Source organism: Mandrillus leucophaeus, unplaced genomic scaffold (assembly GCF_000951045.1).
Source record: "Mandrillus leucophaeus isolate KB7577 unplaced genomic scaffold, Mleu.le_1.0 Scaffold35, whole genome shotgun sequence".
Lineage (NCBI taxonomy): Eukaryota > Metazoa > Chordata > Mammalia > Primates > Cercopithecidae > Mandrillus > Mandrillus leucophaeus.
Genome location: NW_012103698.1, coordinates 950,407 through 965,567, shown reverse-complemented (window position 1 = coordinate 965,567; position 15,161 = coordinate 950,407). Strand labels below are relative to the sequence as shown.

The 15,161-nt window shown below is 49.3% G+C and overlaps 1 protein-coding gene across 1 annotated transcript in view; it reads left to right on the top strand.

Moving 5' to 3' along the window:
* STARD9 (StAR-related lipid transfer (START) domain containing 9) overlaps positions 1-15,161 on the top strand; it is a 154,945-nt gene that overhangs the window by 115,580 nt on the left and 24,204 nt on the right. Inside the window, exons 21-23 of the mRNA XM_011989227.1 lie at positions 1,773-1,963; positions 2,455-2,926; positions 4,784-14,989. Coding sequence (XP_011844617.1) covers positions 1,773-1,963; positions 2,455-2,926; positions 4,784-14,989 — 10,869 coding nt within the window. The remainder of the gene's footprint in view (positions 1-1,772; positions 1,964-2,454; positions 2,927-4,783; positions 14,990-15,161) is intronic.

Below are 15,161 nucleotides of genomic sequence, written 5' to 3'. Positions count from 1 at the left end.
GCAAACTTTTTCTGTAAAAGGCCAGATAGTATTTTAGGCTTTGTGGGCCATATGGTCTGTGCTGCAACTACTCAGTTTTGCCAAGGTGGTGCAAAAGCAGCCCTAGACAGTAAATAAATGGGTGTGGTTGTGTTCTAATAAAACTTTATTAATAAAAACAGGCAGCAGACCAAATTTGGACTCACGGGCTTTCATTCGTGGACCTCTTCTGTGATACCCATGTGATTTCATTCTGCTGTACGAAGTGGTAGATCTCCTAAAAAGTGGTTCCCTTACAGCATACTGGTCATACTGCCTGAGATATGGTTCCAGCATCAAACCAATAAGCTTCTCCAAGCTTCCAAGTCATGACATCCTGGGATTGTAGGGAAGGCTGGATAAAGCAGGCTTGATTCTAACTTTTTTGTCAGCCTCTGGCAGAATCTGACTGTTCCCAGCCACTCCCATTCTGTGCCCATCCTGGGGTATCCATACAGTTGGCTCCTTTAAATACCTAAATAACAGGGATGAAGATACCCTGCAGAAAAAGCATTTGAGGTCCTTGCATGACCCCAGGGAAAGGTCGGCAAGTGAGTAGAAGCTGTCAGTTTCCAGAGTAAGCCTCTGAATCATCTATGGTCATATAGGAACCTGGTGGCAGAGTAAGGCATGACTAAAATCTAGAATTTTTTAGGCCGGGCATGGTGCATAGTGGTTCATGCCTGTAGTCCCAGCACTTTGGGAGGCTAAGATGGGGAAATCACTTGAGGTGAGGCGTTTGAGACCAGCCTGGCCAACATGTTAAAACCCTGTATCTACTAAAAATACAAAAATTAGCCAGGCGTAGTGGCACATGTCTGTAATCCCAGCTACTTGGGAGGCCGAGGCAGGAGAATCGCTTGAACCCGGGAGGCAGAGGTTGTAGTCAGCCAAGATCTTGCCACTGCACTCCAGTCTGGGTGACAGACAGAGTGAGACCTTGTCTCAAAAAAACAAAAAAAATCTAAAATTTTTTAAAGCTGTTTATTATGGAAGACTTCAAATACAACACAAATTATCAACTCATGGCTAATCTTAGTTCTTTTATATCCATACTCACTCTCCCTCATTCCCTCTCACTGGATCTAGACAAATTCTTGACATATTTCACCAGTAAATGCTTCAGTATATATCTCTGAAAGGTGTGGTAGAGTCTAAAACTCTTGGATCCTATTCCAGGGCTTATTCACTGAAAACAGCTCTCAAGTGGAGACCAGCTGTGTTTTGGGTCACACACACAGGCATAGTGTGTGTGTAAATTATCAGCTGGCTTTTGCTACCAGATCACAGAGGATTTCTGTTTCAGAGAATGGAGATGCAGTAACAATCTCTGAATATGTAGGAGAGAGTGTTTCTGGAGCTTCTGCTTTACTGAGTGTTTCCAACATATTTTTAGCAAACACCTTTTGATTCTTTTTAAAGGACCAAACTTCTGAATTTAGCGAAAATGTTTTTGTGTCTTTTTAAAAAGAACAATTTTCCTGGTGATTTTCCTTATCTACAGTGGATCTGTGTTTCTGCTAAACCCACAACTCTAAGAATACGTCAGTTTAATGACCATTCTCCCCTCCTGCACTGTGACATCATGACCTGCCTGTGACACCATGCCTGTTTGTCCAAGGTTGCCAGAAGTCCAAAGCACTCTCTACCCTGTTGATTGCAGGGGCTCTCTTGGAAGGCCTTATACTGCTGTCAGTTTGTCCTGAGCTTGGTTTGCATTTCCTGTTGGGTAACCTCAGCTGCTTCTGTGACAGGAGAGCACTTGAAGAGCAATGTGACGAGGACCGTCAGCCACCGAGGGATGGAGAGACATCCCACAGGGCCCAGATTCAGCAGCAGCAGAGCTACGTGGAGGATTTGAGGCATCAAATCCTAGCAGAAGAGATTCAAGCTGAGAAGGAACTGGAATTTGACCAAAGTTGGATTAGCCAGCAGATTAAAGAAAGTAGGTGTCCACCACTTAATGTGTTTGCCTGACCTCCTTATTCTTTCATTTTCATGCTTCCTCAGCCTTCTGTATTCTCTCTTTGGTTTTCTTTGTGATATGATGGAATCTTTGGTATTAGATGTTCTCTTTTCTTTTAGACACCAGAGGTTCTTATAAGAAGAGGGCTGGAAGCAAGAATAAGGAAGCTAATTTCCTTATTGTCCTCAGAATTATGGACCTACTACTTACCACTCCTCATTTGCTTATGTGTCCATACACTACTGCCTGCCCTAACATGTGCCCACTGTTGTGCTGAGGCTTGAGGGTCTTCATTCCCTTACCCTGTGGTAAGGGAGCCCTGTAGCCCTGCAGCCCTCATCCTGCCACATCACCTTGGCCAGCTCTTTCACTCCACACAGGTCCAGCCATGGCTGGAGGTGTCTGAGTCCAGGCAGCCACAAGCAGGGAAGGAGATGCTGAACTTCTCTCTGGGTGTTTTTGGTTCCCAGACCAGCAGTGTCTGCTCAGAGAAGAGACCTGGCTGGCCAGCTTGCAACAGCAGCAGCAAGAAGACCATGTAGCAGAGAAAGAACTTGAGGCATCTGTGGCACTTGATGCGTGGCTTCAGACAGATCCTGAGATTCAGCCATCCCCATTTGTCCAAAGTCAGAAAAGGGTGGTGCAACTGCAGCTCCTGCGGAGACACACTCTTCGGGCAGCAGAGCGGAATGTCCGACGGAAAAAGGTCTCATTCCAGCTAGAGAGAATCATCAAAAAGCAGAGGCTGCTGGAGGCCCAGAAGAGACTGGAGCAGCTCACGACATTGTGCTGGCTCCAGGATGACAGCACCCAGGAGCCCCCATACCAGGTCCCCAGCCCTGATGCCACAGTCCCACGGCCTCAATGTAGAAGCAAATTGACGAGTTGCAGTTCTTTGAGCCCCCAAAGGCTCTGCAGCAAGCACGTGCCCCAGCTACACAGGTAGAGCCAGTAGTTGTCACCTGGAAGCACTTGGTTAAAGTTTACAACCTTGTTGCCCTGGTAGTGTTCTGTTTTTCCCCATGCCTCATTTCCTCAGTCTGTGAAATGGAAGGATGTGTATAGTCCTCTCTTCCTCATGGCTTTTTCTGTCTTCTGGCTACTCTTCTTCCTTCTGTGTATATCGTTTTAGATTCAGGCCATTCCCATCTTCCTTACCCTCCAAGCAGCAATTCTTGCTTCTTTGGTAATATCTTAGGAGTAAGGATCTCGGCCTCATTTTTCATCTGTTCCTTAGACCTGGACTATCCATATATGTTTCTTTGTAAGTCACACCTCAGTCTTGTCATGCCTGTAACCAGACTCTTGACTCCTACCTCACCTCCCTCCCTGACCCACCACATCAAGTGAGCTTTCTGACCCCACCTCCCACCTGGTGAGTAAGCTCTCTTTTTGACTCCCAGGTTCAAGTTGGGACCTTCCTTCTTTTCTCCATTACCCCTTATATGCCATCAAGGCCGGGCTGTATTATCTCCCAGACTCATTGGAGCACGGGTTTCTGTCTTATATCTCTTTATATCCTCAGGACCTAGCACAGGTTCTCGTCCATAGGAGGTTCACAATTAACGTCTATTGGTGTTATGTTTGCTCACCTCTCTGGTCTTCAAAGTACTCAGTGGGCTTTTTAAAAATTTAATATGAAAAAAATTTAAACATATGCCAAGTTGGAAGAATAGTATATGTATCACTGATACTATTCAGCGATTATTAGGCTTTACACACTTGCCTACCTTCCCATTTTCTGAAGTTTTTTAAAGCAACTTCTAGACACCTTGTCCCTTTAGTTCTGCATTTCTAAGTATATACTTCTAAAAAAAATGGACTTTTCTTGTAACCACAGTGTTGTGACAGCTACCAAAATTAAGATTATTTGATGTATTCTAAAACCTAGGCCATGTTCAAATTTCTCTGCTTGCCTAAAACTATTTACAGTTTTCTTTTTTCTCTCTCTCTTTTTTCTCTAACATGGTTCAGCATTAAAATGGTTGGTTTTTCAAATCAAGATCCAAGCAGGATTTACATGCTGCATTTGTTTGTTGTTTTTCAGGTTTCTTTTAACCATTCTTCTTGTTTTATTTGTAATCATTATTTTTACTACTTCATATTATTGATAATTACAGTTCTGTAGAATGTGTATCACTCTATAGATTTATCTTTTGCTTCCTTATAATACCATTTAAATTGTTCCTCTATTCCTCATATTGCCTATTAATAGGAAACTTTCCCTGTAAGTGTAATTAGCTTCAGTTCAGTTTTTTTTTTTTTTTAATTTTCTTTTTTGAGACGGAGTCTTGCTCTGTCACCCAGGCTGGAGTGCAGTAGTGCAATCTTGGCTCACTGCAAGCTCCGCCTCCCAGGTTCATGCCATTCTCCTGCCTCAGCCTCCCGAGTAGCTGGGGCTACAGGTGCCCGCCACCACACCCGGCTAATTTTTTTAAATTTTTTTATTTTTGTAGTAGAGACGGGGTTTGACTGTGTTAGCCAGGATGGTCTCGATCTCCTGACCTCGTGATCCACCCATCTCGGCCTCCCAAAGTGCTGGGATTACAGGTGTGAGCCACCGCGTCCAGCCACTTCAGTTCAGTTTTTTAATAAGATGAAGAAATTGAGGAACAGTGTGGGCCTGGAGCTTCTTGGAGAGCTAGGACTAGTGTCCACAATTTCCTTTAATACCTAGGGAGCTTTTCTCTGGCTCTGAAGTCAATAGGAGACAGTGACATTGGCCTTGTTTTTAACCTCCTTCTGTTCACAGGAAGTAGTACCTCACGTCTTCTGAGATAGCTTTCCTTGTCTTCACAGCATTTTCCTAAGTTGGGATCCCTCTACCATATTACCACCTATGCCTGACCCTACTCACCAAACATCAGAGAAAACATCATCAGAAGAGTGTTTGTCACAGGCTGCTTCCTACCCTCCAAGGATAGGGTGTCTCCGCAAGAACGGCCTGCATTCCTCAGGCCATGGGCAGCCCTGCACAGCCAGAGCAGCCTTGTCCAGGAAGGGAGCCTCAGCTCCAGACACTTGGCTCACCGTGAGTCCCAGCTCTGTTGGCATCCAGGAAATGGAGAGGGTGGGTAAGCAGCCCCATCAGGTGGTGATCCAGGGCTTAGCATCTCTGAGGAAATCAGCTAACAAGCTAAAGCCAAGGCATGAGCCAAAGATCCTCACCTCTACTACCCAGACCAGAGGGGCAAAAGGACTAGCAGACCCTAGCCACACACAAGCTGGGTGGCGAAAAGAAGGTAACCTTGGGACCCACACGGCTGCTAAGGGAGCCAGTTGCAATTCCCCATATCCTCATGGACCCAGGCAGACTGCTGGGCATGGAAAGGCAGTCAAAACTTTTTGGACAGAATACAAACCACCTTCTCTAAGCAGGGCATCAAAAAGGCATCAGAGGGTTCTGGCAGCTAGGGTCAGAAATATTACCAAAAAGTCCTCTCACTTGCCTCTTCGCAGTCCTTTGAAGAGACAACAAAATACGAGGGACCTAGACACCATGGCCCCACTCACAGATTTTAGTCCAGTAGTGGATCATTCAAGAGAAGACAGTGATTTTTCTGACTCAGATAGCAACTACTCAGTGGATTCTCTCTCGTGTGTCTATGCCAAAGCCCTGATAGAGCCGCTAAAGCCAGAGGACCCTCAGGAGAGGAAGTGGGATTTCCCAGAGCCAGAGAACTCTGAAAGTGACGACAGCCAAATATCTGAGGACTCACTGGCTGAGAAGAGGTACCAAAGCCCACAAAACAGGCTAGGGGGAAATCATCCCACCAACCACCATGGCCACCCCAGGACCAGAGCTAGAGCTTCTGTGAGGGGCTTCGCTGCACCCTCAGACAGTGACCTACTTGCTCAAACTCACAGGAGCTTCTCCTTGGATAGCCTGATTGATGCTGAGGAAGAACTAGCGGAAGATCAGCAAGAAGAACCTTTCCCTGGTTCAGCTGATGAGATACCCACAGAGACTTTTTGGCACCTGGAGGACTCCAATCTGCCTGTAATGGACCAAGAGGCAATATGCAGGCTTGGTCCCATCAACTACAGAACAGCAGCTAGGCTGGATGCCGTCCTGCCAATGAGCAGTTCGTTTTACCTTGATCCTCAGTTCCAACCCCGTTGTGAGCTCCAACCCCATTGTGAGCAGGCAGAGTCACAGGGAGAGCCAAGCTACTCTGAACAGGCCAACTCTCTCCAAGGCATGCAGCTTTCAAGAGAGAGCCCACTGATGTCCATGGATTCCTGGTTTTCCTGTGATTCTAAGATCAACCCCAGCAGCCCCCCAGGAATAGTGGGTTCTTTATGTCCAAGTCCTGATGTGCAGGAATTTCACCACTGTAAGGGGGAGAGACCTGGATACTGGCTAAATACTGAGGAACTAAAGCCATCAGATGCAGAAACGGTTCTGCCATATAGCTCCAAACTGCACCAAGGCAGTACTGAGCTGCTCTGCATTGCAAGAGATGAGCACACAGCCTCTGCTTCTGATACGTCGAGGCTGTCTCTCTGGGGAATTCAAAAGCTTATTCAACCAGGAGCTGATGGCACTTTTCAGGGCAGATGCATCCATGACACGACCCAGCAGGGCAGCTCTGAAGCATCCCACAATTCTAGTGTATCAAACGTGCTGTCTGCCTCTGCCACCACATTGACTCATGTAGGCGGCACCCACGAAAGGGACTGGTCTGCCCTTCAGCAAAAGTACCTCCTCGAACTCTCTCGCCCTGTTTTGGAGGCCATAGGAGCGCCCAGGCCAGCTTTCCCCTACCTTGAGGAAGACTCTGGTTCCCTGGCCCAAGCTTCTGGTGAAGGAGGAGATACTTCATTGCCAGTTGGCCCTAAGGTATCTAGCAATCTGAATCTCAACAACTTTCCAATCCATCTGTCCAGAATCAGGCGTTTGAGGGCAGAGAAAGAACAGGACAGTTTAAATGCCAAATTAGGTGGTGTTTCAGATTTCTTTAGCACTAGTGAGAAAGAGGTGAGTTATGACGAAACTTATTCAGCAGACTTAGAATCATTGGCTGCTTCTCGATCTACAAATGCACAGGTCTTTGCAGTAGGGAACACGATACCAGGTTCCATGACAGAAGCATGTGAAGTCAAGCAGAACAACTTGGAAGAATGCCTTCAGAGTTGCAGGAAACCTGGACTGATGACTTCCTCTGATGAGTATTTTTTCCAGAAGAACACTTGTCACAGTAATGTCACTACAGCCACCAAAGCAGACCATTGGCCCCAAGGCTGGGCTCCTCTCAGGAAAAATAGTGCAGTCCAGCCAGGGCAATTAAGTCCTGACAGCCAGTACTCACTAGAGGAAGAGAAGACAGATTGCCAGGAGAGCTCTAAGGAAGCAGTCAGAAGACACATAAATATCTCCTTTGCCTTTCCTTCAGGTCCAGAGCTATACCTTCACTCTGCTGCCTGGAATCCATTGTCATCTTCCCTGCAGCCCCCACTCTTGGAAACATTCTATGTGACCAAAAGCAGGGATGCCCTGACAGAAACTGCCTTAGAGATTCCAGCTTGCAGAGAAGTAAGGGTACCTTCCCCACCCCCCAGGGAAGCCTGGGGCTTTGGTCACAACCGCCAAGCTCTCCAAGATGCTTATTTGAAGAATAATTTGCCAGTGCTGTTACAAAACCAGAACTCTAAGGTTGCCTCATCTCAGCAGGTCACAGCTGAGATACCAGTAGATCTGAATACCGGGGAAGTCATCAGAGAATCAGGTAAATGCCCTGGAAATATTACAGAAGAAAGCCGTGATTCAGTTTATTCTTCTGTTACTCAGAACAGACATTTTCTCCCCTCTACCAGCACAAAAGTATGTGAATTTGAAAATCAAGTTGGAATTTTAAATAAACACAGTTTTCCAGCACTTGAAGGAGGAGAGGTCACTGCTCAGTCCTGTTGCAGTGTTTCCTCAGACAGCACTGAGTCTGGGAAGCCTCTCCTCCTCTTTCTCGAATCTGAGGCATGTGAGGAAGAAGAGCTGGATCAGAATACAGTTCTGAGGCAGACCATCAATGTAGGCCTTGAGAAAGACTTGCCATGGGAAAGTGCTGTTTCTTTGAAGTCCAGATCAGTACATCATAGAGTAAGCAGCCCAGGGATGGTGGCCCAGGATGAGAGTCCAACCCCTAAGTGGGAAGGGAAAAATGAAACTAGGCTTCTTGAAAAAGCTCTTCATCCCAAAGATAGCTCAGAAGAGTTTAAGCTTCCAGGCACAAAGCCTGCATATGAGAGGTTCCAGTTAGTTACATGCCCTCAGGAAAGAAACCCCGGTGAATGCAAGGGTCCTGGAAAGTCACAAGAAATGTTAAATTCCAACGGAGAACCTTCTGAAAAGAAACAGAATAAAAGAGTTAATAATACTGATGAAATGGCTAGGCTAATTAGGAGTGTAATGCAGCTGGAAAATGGCATCTTAGAAATTGAATCTAAGCAGAATAAGCAGGTTCATGCTTCCCACACACCAGGTGTCGATAAGGAGTCAGTGTTCCAGGACCAGAAGGAGCAGGAGAAGACTGACCATGCCCTTAGGCCAGACAGCTCTGGAAACCTTTTGACCTCTAAGGATCAGCCATCTTCTCCAAGACAGACAGATGCTACTGTCTTTAGGGATAGTGAAGCTGGAGAGATGGAGGTTAACAGCACTGGGAACCATCCCCAGGTCCAGAAAATCACCCTGAACCCCTTCAGGTCAAGGGAAGGTGTACAAGAGAGTGGACCTGTGAGAGAGCACACCCACCCAGCTGGATCAGACAGACTTGCCAGGGATATTTTTGAGTCTTTAGGGAAACACACAACTTGCAGAGAGTTCACCAACACTTCTTTTCGCCCACAGAGAATGAAAGCCTTGACTAGAGCTCTGCCATTGCAGCCCAGGCTAGAGAGGTCTTCTGAGAATAATGGCCAGTTGGTAAAAGCATCAGCAAGTCTCAAAGAGCAGCCTTGGGGCTTAGGAAGTCTTGAGGAATTGGAGACTGTGAAAAGTTTTCAGGAAAGCCAAGTTGCTGAACACTTAAGTAGTTCCAACCAAGAGGAGCCAAAAGCTCAAGGTAAAGTTGAAGAAATGCCTATGCAAAGGGGACGCAGCCTACAGGAAGAAAATAAAGTGACTCAGAAACTTCCTAGTCTCAGCCAGCTTTGTAGGGACACATTTTTCAGCCAGGAAACTGTCAGCCCGTTACTAAGCTGGACCGAATTCTCTACAGCTCCTCCTCACCAAGACCTGAGTAATACCTTGCCCTTGAATTCTCCAAGGTGGCCAAGAAGCTGTCTTCATGTACCTGGTGTTCTAGGCATCTCTTCACTTGACTGTGTGCTGGATCTCACAATGTTGAAAATTCATAACAGTCCCTTGGTAACTGGAGTACATCATCAGGACCAGAGTACAGAGACCAGAGGCCACAGCCCTGAAGGAAATGTTAGAGGGGGTTCTTCTGAGGCACACACTGCCTGGTGTGGGTCTGTGCGATCCATGGCCATGAGATCTCATAGTCAATCTGGTGTACCAGAGAGCATTTCTCTGGGGACAGAGGACAAGATCTCAGCAAGCACCAGCCCCCAAGACCATGGAAAGGACCTCAGAATCACCTTGCTGGATTTCAGTACCAGCGAAGATTTTGCTTCTGAAGCCGAGGTGGCTGTGCAGAAAGAAATAGGAGTCAGTTCACTGAACAAGGTCTCTAGCCAGCCTGAAAAGAGGGTCAGCTTCTCCTTGGAAAAGGATAATGACCAAGCCAGCAAGCCAAGGCAGAAGGCAGAGAAGGAGACTGAGGACCTTGGACTGACCAGCAGTGTTTCCTTAGCACCTGTTTCCCTGCCGAGGGTGCCCAGTCTGGAGCCTAGGCTGTTGGAGCCCTCTGACTATGCATCCATGTGTCTGGCCATCTTGGAGGAGATCAGACAGGCAAAGGCCCAGAGAAAGCAGCTTAATGACTTTGTGGCCAGAGGCACAGTCCTTTCTTACTGTGAAACTTTACTAGAACCTGAATGTCCTTCAGGGGTTGCTGGCGGGCCTCAGTGTAAACAAATAGAACTGTCATCATCAGACCAGACCAGGAATGAGGGTGAAGCACCGGGATTTCATGTGGCATCTCTATCTGCTGAAGCAGGGCAGACAGATCTGTCAGCTGATGAGAGGAAAGTCCAGGCCACACCTCTGTCTGCAGACAGCTTTCAATCTCTGCCCAATACGGAAACTGACAGACAGCCGTGGGATCCTATGCAGGCTTTCTCCCATGCTGCCCCTGCTCTAGACAAAAAACATTGTGCTGGAGAACTGAGGCAGTTCGCAGGAACAAGTGAACCGTTTATATGTCACTCTGATTCTTCTGAAATCCTAGAGAAAAAGAAAGATGCAACCAGAACGCCTTCCTCTGTTGATCCTTTGGCCCCAGACAGTCTTCTTTCTTCAGCACCTGTGGAGGGGGTCAGGAGGGTAGTATCAAAGCAGGTAGTGGCTGCCTTATCTTCTCAGGCCCCTTGTGATGATCCTAGAGTGACTCTGCATGAGCTAAGTCAGTCAGTTCCGCAGGAGACCGCAGAGGGCATACCCGCTGGCAGTCAGGACAGCAGCCCAGAGCATCAAGAACCCAGAGCTTTAAACACCACATATGGAGAAGTTTCAGGTAATTCGTTAGTGACTGCACAGGAAGAAAAAACAGCCCATTTTGAAAGTCAGTCTGTGACCTGTGATGTTCAGAATTCTACAAGTCCCTCAGGGCCTGAGCAAGACCATGTCCAATGCCCTGAGGCTTCCACTGGCTTTGAAGAAGGTAGGGCAAATCTCAAACAGGATACCGTTCTGCCTGGAGCTCTGACAGGGGTTGAACTGGAAGCTCCCACACAACAGTGTGTGAAGTGGAAGGAGAGTGTTGGGTCTGGGTTGACAGAAATCTGCAGGGCTGGCAGCAAACATTCCAGACCAACTCCACTGCCAGATCAAAGACCAAGCCCAAATCCTGAGGGAATTGGAGAGGGAGCCCCATGCAGATATCCAAGGGAAGCTTTACATGGCCCTGTCTTCTCAAGGAACCCTGAAGGCAGCAGGACTCTCAGCGCGTCTAGAGGAAAAGAGAGCAGAACTCTTCCTTGCCGACAGCCGTGCAGTTCTCAACCTGTTGCTACTCGTTCTTATTCCTGCCATTCCTCTACTTTACTGTGTTGTAGGGGTGGTGACCTGGGGAAGGAGCCTTTCAAGGCTGCTCTACGTACTGTCTACCCACCCTGTGGAGTACCTTCCAGGGCCTATGAAATGGATGAGACAGGAGAGACCTCTTCTAGGGGATGTGATGTGCTCTTGACACATGGCCTTGAGCCCAAAGATGTTAATAGGGAATTTAGTATAACAGAGAGCAGCACTTGTGAGCCCTCTACTGTGGCTGCTATCCTATCTGGGGCTCAAGGCTGCAGATCCCCTTCTGCCTCTGATGTGAGAAGGACAAGTTCCTTCAGCCACTCAGCTACTGATGGAAGCTTAGGATTAATAGGCGCTCCTGAGAAAAAGGTTGCTGAGAACCAAGCAAGCACAGAACTTGAGGCTACCTCTTTCCCTGCAGGCATGTACTCTGAGCCACTGAGGCAGTTTAGGGACAGCTCTGTAGGTGACCAGAATGCACAGGTGTCTCAAACCAGTCCAGAACCACCTGCAACAACTCCGGGACCACACACCCTGGATTTAAGTGAAGGGTCTGTGGAGAGCAAGTTGGTGGCAGAGCCACGACATGAATGTTTTGAAAATACCACCAGATGTTTTTTGGAAAAGCCACAATTTTCCACTGAATTGAGAGATCACGATTGCTTGGATTCCCAAGCCAAGTTTGTAGCAAGGTTAAAACATACCTGCAGCCCCCAGGAAGACAGTCGCTGGCAGGAAGAAGAGCAGCACAGAGACCAGGCTTCAGGTGGTGGTGAAGGCTTCACCCAGGGTATGAATCCGCTTCCTTCTGATGAAGGTGGCTTAGATAGCTGTCAGATTTTAGATACTAGGAGACAGGAGGTGGCTGTGGCCAAGCCTCCTGTGTCCAAGATTTTATCACAGGGCTTCAAAAACCCAGCCACTGTGTCCTTGAGGCAAAATGAAACACCACAGCCTGTTTCTCAGGGGCCTGGCAACCTCTATACTGGCAGAGAGCAGCCAGCCCTCAACCACAGGGGCTCACTTCCCGTGACTGCAATCTTCTCTGGCCCCGAACGCTCCAAGTCCTCCCCCACACCACAGATCTCAGTTGTCAGCTCTTCTCGTTCTCTTCAGGAGCTAAACTTGAGTGTGGAGCCTCCTTCCCCTACAGACGAAGATACACAGGGGCCTGACAGATTGTGGAACCCACACCTCAGGGGCTATTCCACAGGAAAGTCAATGGCAAGAACATCTCTGCAGGCTGAGGACAGCAATCAGAAAGCCTCATCTCACTTGGATGATGGCACTACTGATCACAGGCCCCTGAAGCCTGCCACCCCTCCTTATCCAGTGTCTTCTACCCTCTCACACATGCCAACCCCTGATTTCATGACCAGCTGGATGTCTGGTACTTTGGAACAGGGCCAACAGGGAAAGCCAGAGAAACTGGGTGTCCAGGTTAGGCCAGAAAATTGGTGCTCTCAGATGGACAAAGGAATGCTGCACTTTGGCTCCAGTGACATCAGTCCCTATGCCCTGCTCTGGCGTCCAGAGGAGCATGCACGTATCGGCTGGAAGCAATATGTTTTTGGCAGTACGGTCGATGTTTCCTGTAGCCAGAAACCCCAGGGCCTGACACCATCAAATGTGGCCCGGTGCTCCAGCATGGACAATGGCCTAGAAGACCAGAACTCCCCCTTACACTCTCACCTCAGCACTTATGCCAATATTCGTGATCTGTCAACCACACACAGCAGCACTGAGAATGCCCAAGGTTCAAATGAGGCCTGGGAAGTATTCCCAGGGAGTTCTTCAGTTTCTTTAGGAGACCCCCACATCCTGACGAGCTCTGAAGGAGTAGCCCCCACTTTAGGTCATGACAGAAGACCCCAGTTCAGGGGCCCTTCTGGTGAAGCAGACTGTCTGAGGAGTAAGCCCCCCTTGGCTGAAGGAAGTGCTGCAGGTCCAGCGGATGAGATTATGCTGCCGTATCCATCAGGGGCAGGCTGCCCTGTGGGACAGATCAGGATGAACATATTCGAACAGGGCACACAGACCCTCGGCAGCAGGTGCCACCAGAGCAGCACTGACATCTCCTTTGCTCAGCCTGAAGCTACTGCGGCATCAGCCTCTGATCTGGCCTCATGGACCAGCATGCACAATCTGTCTCTCCACCTCTCACAGCTCCTGCACAGTACCTCAGAGCTGCTTGGGAGTCTCTCCCAGCCAGGTGTGGCCAGAAGGGAGCAGAACACCAAGAGGGACATCCCAGATAAAGCCCCACAGGCCCTGATGATGGATGGCTCTACTCAGACCACTGTGGATGAAGGCAGCCAGACTGACCTCGCCTCACCCACCCTGCGCCTCCAGGCTTCAGAGGCCGAACCTCAGGGGGCCAATGTGATCCTTGAAGGGCTGGGTTCACATACCTCAACTGTGTCTCAAGAAGAGGGAGATGTGCCAGGGGTACCTCAGAAGAGAGAGGCAGAGGAAACAGCACAGAAAATGGCACAGCTCCTGTATCTTCAGGAAGAAAGCACTCCCTACAAGCCCCAGAACCCTTCAACACCCTCATCCCACTTGAGGTTTCAGAAAGCCCCGCTTAGGCAGCATCTTCCTTCTGTGGGCCCCTCAGTTTCTGATGCTTTCCTGCCTCCCAGCTCCCAGCCAGAGGAGTCGTCTTGCATAGCTGTCAGCAGTCCCAGTCCCAGCCCCTGTCATTCCCCAGGGCTCCTTCCCAGTACTTCCGAGTACCCTGGGGACCCTAGGGTCCAGAAGAAGCTGGGTCCCACCAGCGCTTTGTTGGTGGACAGGGCCTCCTCCCCAATCCTCACTCTTAGTGCCAGCACCCAAGAGCTGGGTCTTCCCCCAGGCTCTTTGACCCTCTCAGCCCCTTCAGCTCACCCTGTTGAAGGCCACCAGAAGCTTGACTCCAGCCCAGACCCTGTTGGTGCCCCGAGGACTCCGATGGATAATTATTCCCAAACCACTGATGAGTTGGGCGGCTCCCAGAGAGGTGGAGGTGTATTACAGAGGAGTAACGGGAGGTCCTTCCTTGAGTTACACTCCCCGCACAACCCGCGACAGAGTCCAAAACTCCAATTTAGTTTCTTAGGGCAGCACCCTCAGCAGCTTCAGCCCAGTACCACGATTGGGGTCCAAAGTAGACTGCTGCCACCACCACTGAGGCACAGGAGCCAGACGCTGGCCGACAGCTTTGTGCCTGAGGAGGTGGCTTCCCCGGAGCGTGGCCCACTGAGCGGTAGGGAGCCAAGTCAGTGGCGGAGCAGGACAGAAAATGGAGGTGAGAGTTCAGCATCTCCAGGGGAACCACAACGCACTCTGGACCGACCTTCTTCATGTGGAGGCCTCCAGCACCTCAGCCCCTGCCCTGTCTCTGAGTTGACTGATACTGCAGGGCTCCGAGGTTCCGCCTTGGGCCTCCCTCAGGCCTGCCAACCCGAGGGGTTACTGTGCTCCAGTTGCCAGATGTGCATGGCCCCTGAGCCCCAGCACCACAGTCTGAGGGACCTCCCGGCGCATAACAAATTTAGTAACTGGTGTGGAGTTCAGAAGGGCATGGACATGACTGAGGAGGAGCTGGGGGCCAGCGGTGATCTCAGCTCTGAAAAGCAGGAACAGAGCACCCCACAACCTCCTAATGACCACAGCCAGGACCCTGAGTGGTCCCAGAGGGAGCAGATCCCCCTGCAAGTTGGGGCCCAGAACCTCTCACTCAGCGTGGAACTCACAGAAGCGAAATTGCACCACGGCTTTGGGGAGGCCGATGCCCTGCTCCAGGTGCTGCAGAGTGGGACAGGGGAGGCGCTTGCTGCTGATGAACCTGTGATATCCACCTGGAAGGAGCTCCATGCACGGTAAGGGCCCCCAGCCTGGAGTTGGGAGGGGAAAGGGTGGGCTGTGAGGAAAGAGAACCCCAGAAAGCTAATAGCTTGCTGTTTCCTCTGCCCTGGTTCATCTCTGGGATTTTCCAGGGGTCAGAGATAGCTCTTAAAGTGAAGGACATTCAGGGCCAGCTTCAGCGAATCA